The sequence below is a fragment of the Larus michahellis genome, chromosome 3 (assembly GCF_964199755.1).
Source record: "Larus michahellis chromosome 3, bLarMic1.1, whole genome shotgun sequence".
NCBI classification, from domain to species: Eukaryota; Metazoa; Chordata; class Aves; order Charadriiformes; family Laridae; genus Larus; species Larus michahellis.
In genome coordinates this window covers 26595859-26612751 of record NC_133898.1, presented here as the reverse complement: position 1 = coordinate 26612751, position 16893 = coordinate 26595859, and the positions used below count along the sequence as shown (strand labels likewise).

The 16893-nt window shown below is 35.4% G+C and overlaps 1 protein-coding gene across 6 annotated transcripts in view; it reads right to left on the bottom strand.

Moving 5' to 3' along the window:
* Positions 1–402: 402 nt before the first annotated feature.
* EPRS1 (glutamyl-prolyl-tRNA synthetase 1) overlaps positions 403–16893 on the bottom strand; it is a 40207-nt gene continuing 23716 nt past the window's right edge. For 2 of the 6 annotated variants that reach the window (XM_074579297.1, XM_074579298.1), the window contains 16 exons: positions 15923–16153; positions 15001–15243; positions 13970–14200; positions 13381–13646; positions 12165–12216; positions 11088–11297; positions 10839–10911; positions 9967–10046; positions 9516–9617; positions 8685–8840; positions 8369–8566; positions 7829–8002; positions 5450–5610; positions 4384–4462; positions 1048–1112; positions 403–775 (listed from right to left, as the gene is read on the bottom strand). In XM_074579297.1, the coding sequence (XP_074435398.1) occupies positions 625–775; positions 1048–1112; positions 4384–4462; positions 5450–5610; positions 7829–8002; positions 8369–8566; positions 8685–8840; positions 9516–9617; positions 9967–10046; positions 10839–10911; positions 11088–11297; positions 12165–12216; positions 13381–13646; positions 13970–14200; positions 15001–15243; positions 15923–16153 (2472 nt within the window). In that variant the 3' untranslated portion in view covers positions 403–624. The remainder of the gene's footprint in view (positions 776–1047; positions 1113–4383; positions 4463–5449; positions 5611–7828; positions 8003–8368; positions 8567–8684; positions 8841–9515; positions 9618–9966; positions 10047–10838; positions 10912–11087; positions 11298–12164; positions 12217–13380; positions 13647–13969; positions 14201–15000; positions 15244–15922; positions 16154–16893) is intronic. The other 4 variants (XM_074579299.1, XM_074579300.1, XM_074579302.1 and 1 more) reach the window with 2 other exon arrangements.

Here is a 16893-nt window from a genome sequence, read left to right as displayed (position 1 = left end):
TATCTGCAACAAATGGCATTCACCTGCATCTTGCTATCAATGTGGCATTTAATCTAATATATCCTTTCAAACTTGTTTTATGATGGTGTGAAAATATTCCTTCAAACACCTGGCTCCAGAGGGAGTTTTCATTAAGGGTAGCATTTACCATGCCTACAAGTTAGTAGCAAGTCTATACTGAAAAACTGAAAAATTTGAAGGCAAAATTAAAAGAGATGTTTTACCTATAAAGTTTGTGTCAGCACACCCAAATGTACCGTACAGTGTTTATGTGTTTACAGTGTTTATGACATTCTCTCCAATCTTACAGGTATTTTCTCAATGTCCAAATGGAAAAAAGACATGAAGAAAGGATTCCTATCTTCTCCACTGAGTAACACAGAAAAAAACAACCAAAGCATATTACAGCTCACAATACATGTTTATTATTAGAGATGTTTACAGAAAAGTCTGTGAATTACTGCTAGCCTAAGACTGACAATTGGGGAGGTGGGTTTATGGTTTATGGCTTTGCTTTTGGAATCATTTAAAAAGTTGCAAAACTGATTAGGTTTGGGGGCTATTTCAGTCTTGTTAAAAAAAGTTTAATTCACAGATAAAGGAGAAGGTGCTTTCACTAGTAATTTAGTAACTACGACCAAATAGAGTGTAAAACTTGGCAGGGTTTTTGCCGCAGACACATCTTGTCCCACACTGTAGTTCACAGAGAGGCTGAAAAGGTATGCAGAGGCTTTTTGCTCCCATGGAAGGGGCACCAGGCTCAAGATCTTGATCCCTGAAATAAAAGCATACTAGTAAATAAACACTTTAATTTAAAAATAAAGATGCAATGAAGTGTATTATACATAAAATCTCCAAAGCACACTAATTAGTCTGAAAATTCCAGAGCTAAGAGAGTAAATACACTGAATTATGCAGGACAGCAAGAGCCAAGGGTGAGGACTGTACATCACTGTTATAACCAGAGGCATTTTACATTCCTGTTTTGTATTCAAAACATTTCGATTTTGATCTCGGTAGATACTCTCCAGTTCAGTTACACTTTACCTGGCAGTGGTCTTCTTGATCCAATCCTCACACTCAATTTCCCCACAAAAAGGGATTTGTACAATCTGAAGTGGGGGAGAGGGGGGAAGAGAGAAGAAAAACCAGTCATACATCTAAAAAATGAAAAACACATCCTTATCTCTGTAAGATTCCTAAACCTTAAGATTTTCTATACACTCAAAGTGGGAAAAGTTGTGATTGTTACAATCAAATTTTAATAGCTCTTTCTCATCAGAGAAATAGATAAGCACGGTCATCCCTCCATAGTGCAGATTGGAAAGACCTACACAAACCCAAAGTAGCATTTAAATCAAGTCAGGGTGCTGATTTATTTTTTTTAACCCAATATTCTTCCTTCTGTGGAATGTATAAATACTGTTTTCTCCCGAAATACTCTTTTCCAGGAAAATTTTAAAACTTTCAAACCTCAGAACAAGTGGTTGCTTACATGCTGCAAGACAGTGCTTTCCTAATGAAGTTTCCATTCTAATTCCATTACTATGAATTTTCACATTTTCTGAACATGACATGGACATACATATTTTAAGACAGAATTGCCAACAGCACATTTTTCTTGGGGGCGGGGGGAAGTGGTGCATATTTTCCTGCTGTTTCCTTCAGTTCGATTAACTGAAGAAACTGAAAAAGTAAAGCTGAAGTTATAAACTCATATACTCTTCTCAGCACTACTCTTGTACCGAACTCTTTTCCAAAGTCTTATATTCCATTTTATTGATTTTTTTTATTTTTAATGGACTTTCACAGTGAAAATCCTGTTTATGACTAAAAAGCTGAATTACTGTTAAAAAGACACCTCCTACACACATTTGAACACTCATGTAATGCTAATAGCTGAGGGCAACAACAACTACTAAATTCAGCTGTCACAGTTATTTTAATCCTATCCCAACTCCAAATAAGGTTTGCTCATCTGTGGCTTTCTTTCACCAAAATTACATTTTTCGTGCAAAATTCTCAATTTGCCTTGAACTGGAACACGCCTTTATTAGACTTCACTTTATAGCTTCACTTTCTTGCAACTGAAAAAAAGAAACTATTACCTCTCTACTATACTGTTCTTGCATTAATCTTTCCTTAGTTAAATGAAACTTTGTTTAAATACCTGTGCAATTATTCTTAGAGTTTGAACTAAAATTTGCATGGAACTTTAAAGAACACAGAAGCAGTCTGCATTTTTAAAGAGCTAATAGTCTGCACTGCAATTTTAGTAACGGGAAAACAGCAACAGGAATTAAGGGGGAGTACTTCAGCTTACAAATTTTCTTCTTAAACAGCAGCTAGTGCTAACACAGTGTAATTTCAAGAAATTACAGAATACATATGCTAGGAGAATTTTGTCCATATAACATATATAGGTGGGGAGTGAAACAGTCATAAAATGACATACGCATTTTTTTTTAATTCAGATACGCTGATTATAATAAACTTATATAACCTAAATACCAAAGTATCCAACTTGGAATTTGAAAATATTTTTTTCACGTTTCCAAGTTTAACTACATTATAAACTAGATTATATTATAGTTCTAAACATAATATAAATAGGATAATTCTCTTGGCCCTCTCTAGAATCTATCTGTACACAGTAAGCGTTAGACATTGAAGACCAGGCGTTTTACCATCTCCATAGGCAGACGGTATCACTTGGAACTTCTGCAGTCGGAGGAAATGAAAGGGGATTCCACAGTATTTCGTCATAATTAAAGGATAATAATATATGTGCATGCTCCAAATACAGAAAGAATTAACTTCATTCCATTCCTGCTCTTGGAATGAGCTTGACTCTTCATTTCAGTTTATAAATACATGTTTACTGCATCTGTTAAGTTTTTTATAAGAGCTTATGTCTTTCTCAACTGTTTCCTTGTCTTGAAGACTATCAAGCATAGTTTCAGAGTGCTTGTTTAATTCAAAAGTGAAAGATACGTGATGGCACATCTTGAAATCACAATATGTGACAGCAGTAGTACTAGTGCAATACGTATGCAGAGCACAATTATTTGTTAAGCAAAGACTAAAGATTTTTGTTTTTTAAATCTCCCAGCAGAATCACCAGATGCTTTAGAGACATTTGCACCAAGGAAAAGATACTTTGCAGTCAGTAGGAAGAGCCCAAAGCTGTTTGGAAACAGAATACTTCACACCTGTATTTAGTTTTTTAGAGGAAAATAAAGCAGTACTACTATTAGAGCACCTATGCACAGAATGTTTAAAAACTCTATATCCTCAGCTTCATAAGCGTGCTAAGTCAGTCCCTCCTCTGAAGTTCACAATTATGCCTTTAAATCTTGTTATAAATTTAAAGTACGTGCAATAGAAATGCAAGAAAAGAGCGTGATGGAAGGTCAAGCCTAACCAAGGATAACTTAAAACTATTTTTGAAGTTAACAAAAGCACTATGAATTCTTGGCACTCGTGCATTTTCCATCAGAAATTTTGAAATTTTCAGAGTAGATCTAACTGGGACACACAAAATCCCCGATCTCTCTTTATAAAATACACAGCCTTAATGATTGATCCTGGGGATCCTACTACTTGAACACATTAAACTAAATACATGAACAATTTCACAAGCTGAGGTTTGTGACAGAATTTCAGGGTTAAGAATTTCTGTCAGTGGATCTCTGAAAAAGAAACAGCAGCTGAATTCTCTAATGAAGACTTAATCAACTTCAAATACTTTGCCAGAAATTTAAATTTTTCACAGATCTCTAGATCAGTAGAGCTCAATCATCCACATTATGGGTTATTCTTACTATCAACCCAAGTAATTCTCAATGAACCCAATGGCTTCTATTCAGGTCGTAAATGCAAAACTTCTTTGACGTAAATAGCATGTACTTTAAACTCTTAATTGGACCCCGTTACAAGACTTGAAAAGTGTTTTTCACTGTTTGCATTAGAATAATGACAGCAAGTTCATCTTAATCTGAATAAAATATTTACATTAATCTCTCTGAAAAGCACTTTCTGATAGAACCGTAACACTTCAAATGCAAATTAACAAACTGCAGCATTGTAAGTCACTTCAAGACACCCTGTCACCTCTGGCATTTTGAATGCTGGTAGCCTGAAACACCATATTTAGTAAATACAGTATTTTAGCAAAAGAAGAAAGCAATAAATTTTGGGAAAGCTAATTTATTTTTATGCAGTTCTACAGAAGAGGCTCCATCTGCTTGTGAGGAGAGAGTTCCATATAAACCGCAGCAATATTTATATATAAGCTTTGAAATTTCTAGCCCCTTACTATTTGTAAGAAACAGAAAGTGTATGAAGGCACTTACCAGGATAGAATGAAATAAATTTCCTTACCTTTCCTGAATCAAGCTCTTTCTGAAAGTCCTCCATATTATTGGCCACCACCATATGACTTTTTAAGTCCTCAGAAGCTCTAATAAAAGGAAAAATATATTCGGTCAGGGCAGATTTATGTTCAAATATTGTCATATTGTCAAATGAACTAAGTTTTCAGAGTCAGTCAAAACAAAAAATTACAAGAGAAGCTATATATTAATTCCAAACTTCCTAATCAGGTTATGGCTTTCTACCACTTTTGCCCTTAAAGAAACAAAATTTTGAGTAATTGCTGATGGGGTGTTCCAGGTTGCTGCACATTTCACCATGTTAATTCACATCGTTGTGCATATCAGTTCAACGCTGACCAGCTATAGATAGAAACAGACAAGTACTACAGATGCAGATTTTTCTTTTTTAATTATGTTCTAAGTCTAAATAGCAAAATGCTCTTTAACTAGGTAAAAATATTCTGCTTGTAAGCAATTTTGATCACCACAGAAGAAAGTAGGAAAATTCATCTGCTGCAGTGCTGGATCAGCACCCTGTTCTTTCTCAGTGTACTGACAAACAACAATTTGCAATGACAGACATGCAAGGGATTTTGGCATATGCAGTAAGTGCAAATAACAGTTCCAAAGCACTTGATTGCTTATAGGAAAACAATAGGATATAGGGTCTTAAAATACACTTCTGAACATAGAACTTCAGCTACGGAAGTTTCTTGGACAACTTCGTATCTTTCAAAATTTTCTACCAAAAGCATCTTTCAGGAATGAAACCTGTGCATTATTATCCCATGAACTATTTAGGGTGTATTCCTTTATTAATACTTCACATGAATTCATGGAAGTATTTTTTAAAATGAGTTCACAACTTCTAACATTCTGTTTCATGAGCACAATAGGAAACTTCTATCACTGTATGTGAACAAGTTTCAGAGGCAGAAAAATGAAAGGTCACAAACAGGAAGATGGGCCTAACCTGTCTTTCTCCACAGATGAACCAATAATGTGAGAAATTCTTCTGATAGCTAAAGTGCATCTGTGATTAGCACAGCAATTTATTGTACCTCTCAATTTACCTGTTGTAAAGGTTAGCATGGATCTCCTCCAAAATCTGCTTCAGTCTATCTTCTGCCTCATGTTCAGAAAAGGTCAGCTTCTGTCCTGTATCTCTTCTAACAGCTACAAACTGTTGGCACTTCATGTCTCGTGGTCCCACTTCAACCCTGACTGGAACACCCTTCATTAAAAAAAGTTAGAAGTTACGATGAATAAGTCATTCTCAGAAGAGTTCATTTTTTTCCTCTCTTTTTGTTGTTGTTGTTCTAAAGCCCTGTCTTAATATGGAACCACTTTACACATTTAAGTTTCTTTGAAAAAAAAAAAAAAAAGAAATCAGCATATATTCCACTGCTTTTTATGCATTTCTGTCTTTCCCATCCACACCCTCTTCACTTGTGCATTATACCTTGCTCCAACCTTGCTTCACTAGCTTGGAGACTGCATCTGTGCTAACACAAAAGTAATACTAAGACAGTTAAAGCACAACTGAAACTACAGTAAGACAATTATCCCAGATAGCGCAAATCTGATTTTTGAAGTCTGAATGATTAAGTCATTTTAATGTTCTAGTTCACCCAATACTACTTGTTAATTCTGTTTTCACAGAACACTTTTAACTGTATGAAAAGCAAATAGCAAAAGTTCTGTTAAATATAGCCCTAATATCAACATTAATTGCATAAAATATTTGACTACAAACAGATAGGTGCTTTATTTATGTAAAGCTTTTATGCTTCATAAACTTTGGTGTAAGAACCATGTAATTTCTCATCTCCCATATACCATCAGACAAAAAGAGTTTCCATTTTACTAGTCAGTTAAGAGTCTAGTGAGTCTAACTTATTTTCTCTACATCCTGCTAACGTGTGTCCCAAGCTGTACACATTCTTTCACGGGAAATGAAGAGAGTAAATGCAAATGCATTCAATAGGTGGTTTTGTTCTCCCCCCCCCCGCCCAAGGTAAAAAGCTAAAAGCTGAAAACATTCTACAGGGTTCAACAGGTGAACAGGAGAATCAAAGACATTTACCCAAGCTTCCTACACATTTTGTGCTCTGGAATCTCTTCAATTTTACAGCTTCCAAATGATTCCCTATACCCCACCCCTTATTTATGCTAATATAGTAAAAAATCTGCCTGAAGGGCAAAATATCTACTGCTACTGCAAAGCTACATAAAAAGCTATTCAAAACTGTTACTAACAAGCAATTTAAAATGAACATTCTAGTTTATGACATACAAAAAAACCTGTCTCCATAATTAAAACTGCTGAAATGATCTCGTATTTCTAATTGTAATACTACTTTCCAGTGAAAGAAGAATGCCTAAGGGTCATGTAGGAAGACCTCCTAAGAAAAAGCAATGGAACTAATACCAGACATTATCAAACAAATACCAATGACTTGCATCTTTTTGGAGGTAACAACAGAAATCTGCTAAGCTGAAAAGTACATAAGGCAAACTACTTTCCAGTTCATTCTTGTACTTCTTACTCCAGTACCCTTGTATTTTTTTTACCCTATGAAATTCCTTATCAGTACTCAGTAAAATGAGTGTGCTTTGCCTGCAATTAGCCTGAAGATGAAGTTTATGTATTATGCTGGACACATTAGTAGATTTTATCAAAACCATCATGTTTGCCCCATGCTGTGCCTCCTTGATAAACCTTATTTTATTTAAAAAGTCTCCCAGCATGGATTCATGGTACTAGAGCTCCATTTAAAAAATAATGTTACACAAAGAGAAGTGAATTTGGACACAATGGTAACTTTCAACAACTCTTACATGGAAGATTAACATATTGAAACTAATTTCCAATTCAGAACAAAAATATGATACCATAACATGACTTAATACATTATTCAATTTCTAGTTACCATTGTTTCATTCTGCTCACTATTTTTGTTTTAAAAAAACCTCTTATATTTGATGAAGCAGAACTGTTCCTCTCTATTACTATATGAGGGGAACACAGTAATTTTTAACGAAAACAAACCACACCAATCAATTGGTCCTTTCTTTGTTGATGCTGTACAGGTTTATCTTCCCTGTTCCACTGTGTGCAAAGAAGGCACTTTTGTGACTCTGGAGACACTTAAGTATTAGTACAAATTTTTAAACATGCAAGTAATTTGTACTATTAATTTCATTTTCTAGGTATACAAACTGGAGACTTGGAGATTCAAAAATTGCTAGTGACATGCAAATTCTAGCAAACAGAGCAAGTCTCAGAAAACATCTTTTCTTCATTTATTAATGAAATTGATCACTAATCACCAGGCAGAAATTTTTCATTTAGAGAAAACATCTGCCTTCAGAATACAATGCATGCATAACATGCCTCATACACACACCCCGCATATAAGCTTCAAAACACCTCCTGGAAAGAAATGTACCTTAAGTTCCCAGTGGTTGAACTTCCAACCAGGTGAATAGTTATCTCTTAAATCAGCCCGTACACGGATATTAACACTAAGCAGCCTGTTACGATACTCATTGCATTTCTTCAATAAAGCCTCTTTGTCCTCTTCAGAAAGAGAGTTTGTGATACCACAGGGAATAATTACAACCTGCAATATAACATGACAAGTACCGTATGTTATAAAAAAAAAATTAGCTCCTAGTTCTTACAAAAACTGAAAAACAATATTGTGGCCCTATATCCCAGTTATTTCTTTGAAGCTCTCTGAAGTAAAGGATACATTTCACTTTTCATCCAAATGATACAGATAAAATTATTTTAAATGAATGGACTATTAAAGAGAGCTTGTCCACCGCAAGTACCCTAATGATTTGTATTAACTTTATATAGCACGCTTTGTAATTATGACAGCTCCTATCCTACGTTAACTCTTCCAGGTGCCCAATATGAAATGCTCATGAATTCCAAGACAGGGAAGGAAACACAACGGTAGTTTAAAGCATTTTTTACACACCTGAACACAAGCTACTCGAGGTGGGAGCACCAATCCCATGTTATCTCCATGAATCATTGTCATTACACCAATAGTTCGAGTTGTAATGCCCCAGGAATTCTGATAAGCGAACTGTTTTTCTCCTGGTTTCTTGGGATCTTCAAATACAATTTCAAACATCTTTGAGAAATTCTGTCCTAGATGATGTGATGTTGCTCCCTGAAATAGTTGCACAAAGAAAATTCTACTCAATGGAAAGCTGAGTCTATCAAGCATCAGTTTAAGGCTTTTATCTTACTGTATTCACTGAAAAAAAAAATTTCTAACAGATAAATACCTGGATAGCTCTTCCACTGGCAGATATAAATGCCTCTACAGTGGTTGTATAATCACCCCCAGCGAATTTCTCCTTCTCTGTCTTCCTTCCTTTCACAACAGGTATTGCTAGGAGATCTTCATACACTTGAGCATAGAGATCAAGTATCTGCATCACCTATGATGAATGTATTGTCTTAAGAATTACTCAGTATTTTCCATTTGCTTAATCATGACATATTTTTATATGCCAGAGTCTAAGCTCTTAAAAAATTAACACTTTCTCAAAATTGTGATTAAAAAATAAGATTTCTTCAATTGCTTTAAACTTTGGCTGTTATTTTCTATGAATCAAATAGCAACAACTATAAAACATGACAGAAGAGTCACTGCAGAAATGCCAGTCCAATGGTTATATTGACTTCTAGTTTCCACCTGAAAGTCTGAACGTCTGCTAAGTAAATAAAGATATGACCTGACACTCAATAAAACATCTATCTTTTGGGCAAAGGAAGTGTTAAAACTTCTAGCAGTTAACATGTGAACACATTATTTAGATTTTTAAGGAAAACAGATCTTTAAGAATTTTTAAGGAAAGCATTCTTTATATATCACACTCTTCAAATTCCCCATATTGGTTGAAGAGACTAAAGCCTCAGGCATGGGTTACATCTGAGAGAAAAAAAAAAAAAAAAAAAAAAAAGAAAAAGGTTTCAGTACACTTGGCATTTTTCATAAGGGCTCCCAAAGAAAAGGAGGACTTCTACAAGGTCCTAGTAAGAAGATTTGTTTGTGTTGCTATGGAGTAAGGTAATGTTCTGAAAGCAAAAGCACCAGTGCATTTGCTTTTTACCTCCTCTGCTGCTTCTTCATATGTTGCAAATGCCGTGTGACCCTCTTGCCAAAGGAACTCACGAGTGCGAAGGAAAGGTTGGGGATGTTTGAACTCCCAACGCTGGGGGGAGGGGTAAAAAAAAAATTAATCACCGTGATTAACACTGAAGTGTCAAATTGTTGTTAAAAATAATGTTTATAAATAAGTATTAGAAAATTCTGAATAAAGATAAAAAGTCAACTACTCACAGATTTCTACTTAAACAATATAATCAACAATATACATTGATAAACTATGTTTTATTAAAAACAGTGAGAAAAACAAATCACATAAACCACATTCATACTTTTGCCATGAAATATGTGCTGTGATTAGTATCATCATGCCATGCCCACACAGAATAATTGTCCTAAACTGCACAACAGTTTATGACACAACAGTTACTCAGAAATTGCGTACAGAAACATACCACAACATTGCACCACTGATTAAGCTTGATAGGAAGATCCCTGTGTGACTGCACCCACTTTGCATAGGCAGGATACATGACTGTAAAAAGAAAGCAGCTTTGGGTCTCTACACAATACAGCCAGTTTATGCTGACCCTTTCTTTTTGCTACATACAAGCTTAACAGTTTCTGCTGTGAGAACTATGCTTTATGTTTAATTTCTTTAAAACATATTTTTTTTTTTTACATGTAATATTTTCACTGAAAGGAGTACTTTCACTTTGTCCTGTGTCTCTGCAAAATAGCTTGCTTGCTGCTGGTAAAAGTACAATCCAAAGCTTAATATCTAATGACACTATGTTTAAGTCATTGGCTTAAGAGTATATAAATACATCTAGGTTCACAAATAGAAATTTACTGGCCTCAAGGTTTCAGGATGCCATACCGTACCTGATTCAGTTAAAAATTCATCCAACCTTAGGTCTTAAAATGTTTGTTTAAATTACTCAGAGGAAATTTTAGTAAAAGCTACTTGCACAACTATAGTTAAAGTACATGCAAAACTGGAGTGAATTATAAGATGAAGAAATTTTCCTACAAACAATATAAAAAACCCCAATCAAACAGGTTTTTCAGTCAAAGCAAGTCAATCTTCAAGATATTAATGGAAAAATTCCTACAGTGTACGGTACCTACAAAAGTCCAGTTAAGGAAACCTATAGTGTTGTGACATTAGCTACAAGTAGCAGCAAATATAGGAAATTTTGATAAAGAGTTTTAGAAAATATTCTTAAAAATGGGTTTCCACTTTTCAAAAGGGATTCTTGTCGGTCAGTTACACTATACCTGTAACTGTTTTCTTTATAGCCAAACTGCACAAAAAGGGGTCTACCTGTTTCACTTGTTGGACGTACAGCAATAGGTTCAGCCAGATCTGTTTTCCCGGATCTTGTGACCCAAGCAACCTAAAGGGGGAAAAAAAAAAATCCAAACAAAAAAAGACCCAGAGGAAAAAAGAAAACCAAACAAAACAAGTTTGAAAAAAAAAACCCAAACCAAAAAACCTTACTTTCATACTAAGCTGCAGACTAAGTGCTTGGGTTTTCTTGCACTCAGATTAAAACAAAGTTTTGAAGTGTACCTCAGGAGCAAAGTCAGCAATATGAGTCTTCTCTTTCTCTAGGGCAGCCTGGGACACAAACATGGGGAAGTAACAGTTTTCCACTCCAAGCTTCTTGATCTCTGCATCAAAGAAGTTCTTGATAGCTTCCCAAATAGCATAAGCCCAAGGACGAAGAACATAGCAGCCACTCACATCGTAGTATTCAATCATCTCTGATTTTGTGATCACCTTTCAAAAGATTATTTAGATAATGAAGTTTAAATTTCATACACAAAGAACATTCAGTAATTCAAGTGTGTGGCATGCAACTCAAGAAAAGTCTCTGTGCTCAAAAAGTTATCAGAGATATACTTTAAGATCACTTTTGTTACCTACAATGAGAGAAAGTTAAGCAGGAACATTAAGTTTAATAATAGATTTGAATAATGTAAACACTTAATTAAAACTGAATTTCATTAATTCATTAAAAGACAGTAGCTAATTTCCAGGAAGCAACAAACTGCACTTTTGTAAGAAGTGTCTCTAGCTTATCTCAGAAAAGATTTTTATTTCTTACACTATAGGCAAAAATTATACTAGTGAGAGGCAATGTACACCAGTGAAATGAAAGATTGTAAATAGATAAGTAGGCTAATCTAAACTAATCATCTCTACTCTGGTTGTTTTGAACCTCATGAGCCAGCAAACTTGTTCAGTATCAACAGACACTAACTTTTGGTACACATCATCTTGAGGTGAAATAAAACTCAGAAGCCTGTGAAATTCGTATCACTTCATTGATGTTTTGCGCTCTTAATGAAAGAGGAATTCATACATGAATTAAGAAAATCATACAAATACATGTATGTAGGCATGCATGGGGGGAGGGGTGAAATGGTTCATGCTATGCTTTTTACTGTTTCCTAAACTTATTCAGCTCTTCAATCCAGGCCCTTCCATTTGAGACCATGACAGCAATGTAAGAAACAGAAAAGAGCAAGTACTTTGCTTTGTATTTAGAACAAACATAAACACAAGATAAAATATAAAACCAAAACAGATCTTGATTTATAACAAAATGAAACAATTCTTTAATTCAAACTGATGTGCACTTACCTGAGAGAACCAGTCTGCAAGATTTTCTTCTTTTTTAGCTTCTAGACCCAGCCTACGGTATTAAAAAAGAACCTGATTTGTGCTGTGCAGCATTTAGCAGTGAAATTTATCCTAACCTTTTTCCTTTTTTTTCTTGGGGGCAGAAAAAGGGAGGCATGGAACAGCGTATTTTAATTTTACTTCATAAATCTAACTTTTCCTACTTTTTCTTTTGACAGTTGAGTATGTATTGGCTAGTACAAATTGCTAGTGTTTCCTTACCTTGGCTATTTTCATAAAAATAGCTCAATTTCTTTTCTACTGTTTGAACTCTTCTAATTCTCACCATGGTTTCATCAAAGAACCTCATAATGATGCATTAAAAAACCCAAGCACCTCCAGTAAAAACCTAAGATTAACCAGACTGGTGTGTAGGCTGTTTTACTCTTTATTTTAAAAATTTCTTACCTAGCTGGTCACTACGATTTGAGGAAACATATGCAACTTGACCATTCATATGCATATTCACCATTCATGTGAATGTCAGCCATACTATTTAAGACAGAAAACTGACCCTACCACCAAAATGAAGATAAGCAGTAAAATTACGAAATTCTAAAGAAGGCTAAACTCACCAGGCTCAAATGACAGTTGACAAAACTAAAGTTGTTATATCTCTACAATCAGAGAATATTTAAGGATGAAAAATGCATTTTCTGGCATAATTGCCATACAAAATAACCACACCTCTGTCTCTAATATGTGATTTATGTATCTAAAACACAAAATAAATAGTGCTGCATAATACGTGCTGTGGGAAGACTGCGAAACTTTCTGTGTGGCAGCAGGAGAGGGGATGCACGCAATCATCACTGTAGAGTTCCACCATCAACAACAGCAGTGCCTGGCTCTGGGTTGGGCTTCTCATGGTACTAGCAGCAAATACTTTGGAAACCACAGTACAATGAAATATGCATAAGGCTGTTTTTTTCTCCAGGGTTTATGCTGGGCAAGACACAGCAGCACATTTGCAGTAGGATGCTGAAGTACAACTGACACTAAATAAACTCTAGTAACTTGCTTTTGGCTTGATCCTAAATATGAAAATGAACAGTTATTTTGCAAATGTCCACGCTTTCAAGTGAGAAATGAGAAATCCGTAAAATTGATTCAGTAAATCTGAATAGAAGTAAACAACTGAGGTTTCTAGCAAATACACTGAAGATCACATCTTTACCTGGTTTGTTTCTTAGGGCCTTGACCTTCTCCTGATCCATTTGAGGAGAGCTCATTACCAGTCTGTCCTTGCAAAGGTTCTTTTTTTGGGCCATCAATTTGCTTCTGTTGCTTACTCTGCTTTTCAGATTTGTTCTCTTTCTCTTTCTTTTTCTTGTCTTTGTCATCAGTGCCACTAGCAGAAACTGGTTTATAGTCCACTCCTGCAACAGACTTATACTGGGCCTTCAATTGAAGAAGTTCCTTAACAGCTGCATCTATCTTTTCCTTGAAGAAATTCAAGCATAAAGAGAAATTTATACAGAAATCACAGGAATAAAATGGCTCTATCACAAAAGTAAAATGGATCTATGTATTGCATTGTGGACATCCATACAGTGTTGGGGGGAAAAATCTGCAAAGGCCAATACTTAACTTAAATGCGTTAACATTTTAAGGACCATACTTGACAGGAATAATTTTAAAAGTACATTTCAGATCTCAGAATTCAAATGCTGCCTATTCTAAACATACATTTCTAATTCCCATAATCACACTGAATTTAAAATAGATTGTTAGATTTAAATACATATATTACAGTATGTTTTTACCTTTTCTGTTTTTTCTGCTTTCAATTTCCTAACTTCATCTCCTTGAAGAGCTACTTTGCTAAACAGGGCTTTAGCTTCAGGCGTGTCTGGACCACTGGGTACTGTGTTTGATGCCTGAGGCAAAGCACCTTGAGCTACTGGTGGATTTCCTGGCTTGTAGTCCTGCCCAGTCTTTTCCTTGTAGTCAGCTTTTAGAGAAAGAAGGAGTTTTACTGCTTCATCTATTTCATCCTATATGGAGGACAAATGCCAAGATGTACCGGTGAGAATCAGACACAGAACTCACAAGAAGCATTGATTTTTAGGTTAAGAAAATAAAACTTCCATCTAGCAATAAACAGTGCTTCATAATTAGGGGAGGACTCAAGTAATAGCTCTTCCCCAAGCAACAACAATGTGTTTGAGAGCTGCCACTTTATACCAGAATGTTCCCCAGCCCGCCTGGCCAGCTACAACCTGTTAATAACTGCAGCAGAATCTACACTGAAAAATACAATAAGCTGCTTTAGAAAAGGGCTTTAAAACAAAACAAAACAATAAAAACAACCCAGCACCAAAACCAATACTGCAAGGTAGAGATAAGGGTGGAAAAAACGTATAGGTTTGTCTCGTTTTCTTTTCTACAACTATCACTGAATTTGTCAAGTTTTGAAAAGTCTTGCTATTGTTGCAGTAGACTATATACTTTTATCTTTACTTGTCCCAAATATAGCAAGAAAAAGTAAAATACATTAAAAATTTCTGCAGGGTTAACATCTGCCATGCTTGTGCCTATTCATCTAGATGTCAAATGTTAAGTTTGACTTTCTACAACAGTCAAATTTAGAATTTATATCTCAGAGTCAAGAAAGTATCCAGCATCAGAGTAGCCTTGTGTGACATTATCAGAACATGCAAGTTTGATGGCTAAGCTATGACCAGGCCATAAGGCAGTTTAGTACACTGTTTGATTATTACTTGGTGAAAGATTTCCCCCCAGTGGCAAAACGTGGTAAGAATTACAATTGCTTACTCTCTGTTTACTATTATACCTTGGAGGCTTTCTCTGCTTTGAGTCTGCGTACCACTTCCCCTTGTTCAGCTACATTATCATAAAGTGCTTTGCCATCCACTAAGCTACAGGTTGCCAAGTTAGATACAGAAGATGGAAGTGCAGTAGAAGGTATACAAGGAGGAGTTGAAGGTGGATTTCCAGGCTTGTACTCTTGACCTGTCTTTTGTTTATATTCTGCTTTTAGATCTAAAAGAATTTTCACAGCCTCATCTACTTGTTCCTGAAGCAAGAAAGGAAAAACAGCAGTTGCAGATAAAGATAGAAACAACAGAGATGCAACACAATAGCTAAGATAACATAACCTGGGCACTAACAAGGCTGTTGTAATAAAAATTCTAGAGCTAACTTGCTAGTATAAGTTGTCATTATTGAGTTCTGTGGTAAAACTTTTTAGCCAAAATACCTACGAGTTGCACATCAAAGGACCTAATCATGCAGTATATGTATGGGCTGACTTCTGTGCCATGAAAGCTTCCCATTTAGGCAGCTTAGTTTCCTGCAGTTAGAGCAGCCCATGACTTTGTATACTGGAGAATGGGAACAAATACTCAGACTCTGAATGAAGAATAGTTGGCTGGCCACTATCCATTTACTACCAAATTCATTGTTGCAATTTTAGCTTTCAAGTTACAGCCCTTTTTTCAAGTTACTGCCTATATTCTGCTTCACTTATCTTGTATCACTTAAAAAAAGATATTGTTTATTTATTTTCCAGGCTCTCCATGCACTATCACAGAACCCATGAAGTCAGCCATATCAGCTTAAGAGAATTTGAAAAAGCGCTTCATGGAATCTGAAAGTAGTTATATTTTGTTCCTCAAGTTTTGCAAAACCTGCAATTAGGTTTTAGTCTAAACTGAAAATATTGTTCCACTTAGAAGTATTTACTGCTATTACACCTTTGAAGCTTTCTCTGATTTAAGTTTGCGGACCACTTCGCCTTGTTCAGCTACTTTGTTGTATAGAGATTTGCTGTCTACTGAACATGGGGATGGAAGAGTAGAAATAGGAGAAGACTGAGGAGGGACAAAGACCACAGGTGGGCTTCCGGGTTTGTACTCCTGGCCTGTCTGTTGTTTATATTCTGCCTTTAGCGATAAAAGGACTTCCACAGCAGCACCTATCTCATCCTGAAAGAGAAAGGAAGGGGCAGAAAGAGGGAGGAACAAAGACATACAGACATAAGACTTGGAAGTGCACCTTAAATATGAAAAGACCTGCAGTTCATGCACACCTATTCCATTTTCTTAACTATTTAGTAGAGTTGTTCAGAGAAGTTTTCTCTCCTAATAGTCCTAAATCAAATTATAGCAATAAATTATTTAGATCTTCCCATTTATTTAGATTTTATGGTGCCACCAAGATACTATTACGAACACCACTTAGCCAGCAGGTAAAGTGTGTTATTTCCCATCTTTTCTTGCTCTGCATTAGAAAGAACAGAAAGAAAAAGCTACTAGTAGCTATGTTGTCTATGCTCAGCTCCAGACAAGAAGAGGTTTCAAAAATATCTGTAGTATTTTTATCTTTACTTTCTTTTTTCCTTTCTGTGTTTTGTTTTTAAGGTCTAAAAAGCAACAAGTCAATCCTATGAAGTCACATAGTTTGACCATATTTAGTTAAATAAATAAATAAATAAATAAATAAGGCAGGACATTTCAACCCCAACGACAAGATTTGGATGCTTAATCAACTCATGCTGTAGGGTGAATCCTGTCGACATTTCAGAACAGGAGTCTAAGAAATACAGGAATTTACTTGCCTCTATGAATATTAACACAATCTTTATCATACATATCTAGCTAAAAGATAAGCATTGGAAAACACAAATCTTGACAGTCCAAATGATGATCACTATGAAAACATGGAT